We start from the raw sequence: 4936 nt of genomic DNA, 5'->3' as shown, positions 1-4936 counted from the left end.
CGCAAGGGTAACTACTCCGAGCGGGTCGGTGCCGGGGCCCCGGTGTACCTGGCGGCGGTGCTGGAGTACCTGACCGCCGAGATTCTAGAGCTGGCAGGCAATGCGGCCCGGGACAACAAGAAGACCCGTATTATCCCGCGTCACCTACAGCTGGCCATCCGCAACGACGAGGAGCTCAACAAGCTGCTGGGTCGTGTGACCATCGCTCAGGGTGGTGTGCTGCCCAACATCCAGGCGGTGCTACTGCCCAAGAAGACCGAGAGCCACCACAAGGCCAAGGGCAAGTGAAATGTTTAGCAGTATTACATTCCCAGTTCTGAAAATCAAAGGCTCTTTTCAGAGCCACTCACTTTTTCTGGAAAGTGCTGGACTACTTAGTAACTACAGGAGGCGTGTTCCAATGAAAACGAATGGATTATCTTAGTTAAGTTTTATTTGCTAATATTATAGTGTTAAGTATTGTGTTTAAAAAGGGAAGAGTATCTCCCATATTTGCTAAAAAGGTGCTAAATCGCTAGCCATTGGTCACTTAACGCGCCATAAAGTCTTAGAAAAATTCTTGTTAGTAGCTTTCTAACCTAGCCTATAACAAAAGGTATAATTTGTAAATTCAAAAAATCCATGTTTAGAGAATTCCATATCAAAACATAAACTTGGGCTTGTAGGCTATGAATGACGTACATGTAGGTAAATAACAAGACCGTAATGCCTCATTGAGAGGTTTTGCGTGTATTGTTCACGATATATGTCTTTACATATAAATGCATAGTCAAATGAATTTCCTGTCAAAAAGTATAACAAGAGAACAAAGGAGGAATAGCTGGCCAGTGACATGTCAGGGCGGGATTTTTAAATTTTGCGGATAACGAGATTAAAATTGTTTAGTCCGTTGGTTATTTCTGTTCATAAAATGCAATGAATGAACTACATTAATATCAGTACTAAATGAAACTTAACTGTTATATTACTGTATGGACTCATGTTATACTGGACTATAGACTCAGGATAAAAGTTCGATTATACTTTTAATTTTTAAAGGAAATCCGGTCATATTTCTCCGAAAGGCAAAGTGAGAACCAATTACATCACAGCGCGGGACCTAGGAATCAAACTGATTTGCTCCTATAAATCAGGTCAGAAGCAGCACTAGCAGCATAATACTCTCCTGCCAGTTTTCTGTTAGCCTCATGGCTCGCACTAAGCAGACCGCTCGCAAGTCCACCGGCGGCAAGGCGCCACGCAAGCAGCTGGCCACCAAGGCGGCCCGCAAGAGCGCGCCGGCCACCGGCGGCGTGAAGAAGCCTCACCGCTACCGCCCCGGCACGGTGGCCCTGCGCGAGATCCGCCGCTACCAGAAGTCCACGGAGCTGCTGATCCGCAAGCTGCCGTTCCAGCGGCTGGTGCGCGAGATCGCGCAGGACTTCAAGACCGACCTGCGCTTCCAGAGCTCGGCGGTGATGGCGCTGCAGGAGGCGTGCGAGGCCTACCTGGTGGGGCTCTTCGAGGACACCAACCTGTGTGCCATCCACGCCAAGCGCGTCACCATCATGCCCAAGGACATCCAGCTTGCCCGCCGCATCCGCGGAGAGAGGGCTTAATCCCAAGCCTGCTGCTTTCTCTGTACTGAAAAAGGCTCTTTTCAGAGCCACCTACTTTGTCGATAAGAACTATTGTAATGCTTTCCCTTATTTTACCTCCCTAGGCAGTACGTCAAGGCTGTGTATTGTCACCCTGCTTATTTAACTTACATGCAGAGTACATCATGAGAAACGCTGGGCTGGAAGAAGCACAAGCGGGAATCAAGAATGCCGGGAGAAATATCAATAACCTCAGATATGCAGATGACACCTTATGGCAGAAATTGAAGAGGAACTAAAAAGCCTCTTGATGAAAGTGAAAGAGGAGAGTGAAAAAGTTGGCTTAAAATTCAACATTCAGAAAACGCAGATCATGGCATCCGGCCCCATCACTTCATGGGAAATAGATGGGAAAACAGTGGAAACAGGGTCAGACTTTATTTTTGGGGGCTCCAAAATCACTGCAGATGGTGACTGCAGCCATGAAATTAAAAGACGCTTACTCCTTGGAAGGAAAGTTATGACCAACCTAGACAGCATATTCAAAAGCAGAGACATTACTTTGCCAACAAAGGTCCGCCTAGTCAAGGCTATGGTTTTTCCTGTGGTCATGTATGGATGTGAGAGTTGGACTGTGAAGACGGCTGAGCGCCGAAGAATTGATGCCTTTGAACTGTGCTGTTGGAGAAGACTCTTGAGAGTCCCTTGGACTGCAAGGAGATCCAACCAGTCCATTCTGAAGGAGATCAGCCCTGGGATTTCTTTGGAGGGAATGATGCTAAAGCTGAAACTCCAGTACTTTGGCCACCTCATGCGAAGAGTTGATTGATTGGAAAAGACTCTGATGCTGGGATGGATTGGGAGCAGGAGGGAAAGGGGACGACAGAGGATGAGATGGCTGGATGGCATCACTGATTCGATGGACGTGAGTCTGAGTGAACTCCGGGAGTTGGTGATGGACAGTGAGGCCTAGCGTGCTGCGATTCATGGGGTCGCAAAGAGTCGGACATGACTGAGCGACTGAACTGAACTGAACTGACTGAGGCAGTTAATTGGAGAAGGCAATGGCACCCCACTACAGTACTCTTGCCTGGAAAATCCCATGGATGGAGGAGCCTGGTGGGCTGCAGTCCATGGGGTCGCTAAGAGTCGGACAGGGAAGGGCTAAGAGTCGGACAGGAAGGACTGAGCCACTTCACTTTCACTTTTCACTTTATGCACTGGAGAAGGAAAAGCAACCCACTCCAGTACTCTTGCCTGGTGAATCTCAGGGACAGGGGAGCCCGTCTATGGGGTTGCACAGAGTCGGACACCACTGAAGCCACTTAGCAGCAGCAGCAGCAGCAGCAGCAGGCAGTTAATAAGCAATAATGGCAAGAAAAAACCCTCTCTACTCCTCTTTTTCTGCCTAAGGCAGGATATAAATTCTATCCTGGAGACGGCTGTAGACATGTCAGAGTAGAGAGGCTCCACAGAAATTTGCTAACAACCCTGGGTTAGTTTGCTCCCATATATTTACCTTCTCACAGTTTGCTGCCCTTAGAAGCCTAAAACTGCTTTTCTTTGCATTGTCATTTCTCTACAAATCAATTCTTTGATGAAGACACTATGTAAACTGAAGTTCTAACCCACGTCTTTAAATTAGTTTTTCCTGGGTCTCTTCCCCAAGGAGAAGTGCAAAAAGCCAAAATGACTGTCTGAGGAAGCCTTACAAATAGCTGTGAAAAGAAGAGAAGCAAAAAGCAAAGGAGAAAAGGAAAGATATAAGCATCTGAATGCAGAGTTTCAAAGAATAGCAAGAAGAGATAAGAAAGCCTTCCTCAACAATCAATGAAAAGAAATAGAGGAAAACAGAATGTGAAAGATTAGAGATCTCTTCAAGAAAAGTAGAGATACCAAGGAACATTTCATGCAAAAATGGGCACAGAAATGGTATGGACCTAACAATAGCAGAAGATATTAAGAGGAGGTGGCAAGAATACACAGAACTATACAAAAGAAGATCTTCATGACCCAGATAAACACGATGGAGTGATCACTTAACCTACAGCCAGATATCCTGGAATGCGAAGTCAAGTGGGCCTTAGGAAGCATCACTGTAAACAAAAGTACCAGAGGTGATAGAATTCTGGTTGAGCTATTTCAAATCCTAAAAGAGGATTCTGTGAAAGTGCTACACTCAATTCGCCAGCAAATTTGGAAAACTCAGCATTGGCCACAGGACTGGAAGAGGTCAGTTTTCATTCTAATTCCAAAGAAAATCAATGCCAAGAATGTTCACACTACCCCACAATTGCATTCACCTCACACGCTAGTAAAGGAATGGTCAAAATTCTCCGAGCCAGGCTTCAACAGTACAGGAACTGTGAACTTCCAGATGTTCAAGCTGGATTTAGAAAAGGCAGAGGAACCAGAGATCAAGTTGCCAACATGCATTGGATCATGAAAAAAGCAAGAGACTTCCAGAAAAAACATCTACTGCTTTACTGACTATGCCAAAGCCTTTGACTGTATGGACCACAACGAACTGAGGAAAATTCTGAGAGTTCTGAATACCAGACCAACTGACCTGCCTCTTGAGAAATCTGTATGCATTTCAGGAAGCAACAGTTAGAACTGGACATGGAACAATGGACTGGTTAAAGATAGTGAAAGGCTGTATAATGTCAAGACTGTATATTATCATGCTGCTTATTTAACTTATATGCAGAGTACATCATGTGAAATGCTGGACTGCATGAAGCATAAGCTGGAATCAAGATTGCAGGGAGAAATATCAATAACCTCAGACATGCAAATGACTCCAACCTAATGGCAGAAAGTGAAGAAGAACTAAAGAGCCTCTTGATGAAAGTGAAAAAGGAGCGTGAAAAGTTGGCTTAGAACTCAACATTCAGAAAATGCAGATCTTGGCATCTGGTCCCATCAGTTCAGTTCAGTTCAGTCACTTAGTTGTGTCCGACTCTTTGCGACCCCATGAATCGCAGCACGCTAGGCCTCCCTGTCCATCACCAACTCCCAGAGTTCACTCAGACTCACGTCCATCGAGTCAGTGATGCCATCCAGCCATCTCATCCTCTGTCGTCCCCTTCTCCTCCTGCCCCCAATCCCTCCCAGCATCAGAGTCTTTTCCAATAAGTCAACTCTTCGCATCAGGTGGCCAAAGTACTGGAGTTTCAGCTTCAGCATCATTTCCTCCAAAGAAATCCCAGGGCTGATCTCCTTCAAGATGGACTGGTTGGATCTCCTTGCAGTCCAAGGGACTCTCAAGAGTCTTCTCCAACACCACAGTTCAAAAGCATCAATTCTTCGGCGCTCAGCCGTCTTCACAGTCCAACTCTCACATCCATACATGACCA

The 4936-nt window shown here is 46.0% G+C and overlaps 2 protein-coding genes across 2 annotated transcripts in view; both read left to right on the top strand.

Moving 5' to 3' along the window:
• The window catches only part of LOC104991137 (histone H2A type 3-like), a 1287-nt gene extending 201 nt beyond the window's left edge, over positions 1-1086 (top strand). Inside the window, exon 2 of the mRNA XM_010843519.1 lies at positions 7-1086. Within this exon, the coding sequence (XP_010841821.1) occupies positions 7-288 (282 nt within the window). The 3' untranslated portion in view covers positions 289-1086. The remainder of the gene's footprint in view (positions 1-6) is intronic.
• Positions 1087-1172: 86 nt separating this feature from the next.
• The window catches only part of LOC104991136, a 21663-nt gene continuing 17899 nt past the window's right edge, over positions 1173-4936 (top strand). Inside the window, exon 1 of the mRNA XM_010843518.1 lies at positions 1173-1592. Coding sequence (XP_010841820.1) covers positions 1188-1592 — 405 coding nt within the window. The 5' untranslated portion in view covers positions 1173-1187. The remainder of the gene's footprint in view (positions 1593-4936) is intronic.

This window comes from Bison bison, unplaced genomic scaffold (genome assembly GCF_000754665.1).
Source record: "Bison bison bison isolate TAMUID 2011002044 unplaced genomic scaffold, Bison_UMD1.0 scf7180017864182, whole genome shotgun sequence".
Classification (NCBI taxonomy): domain Eukaryota; kingdom Metazoa; phylum Chordata; class Mammalia; order Artiodactyla; family Bovidae; genus Bison; species Bison bison.
The sequence above is the reverse complement of the archived record's forward strand: the minus strand, read 5'-3'. Positions and strand labels throughout refer to the sequence as shown.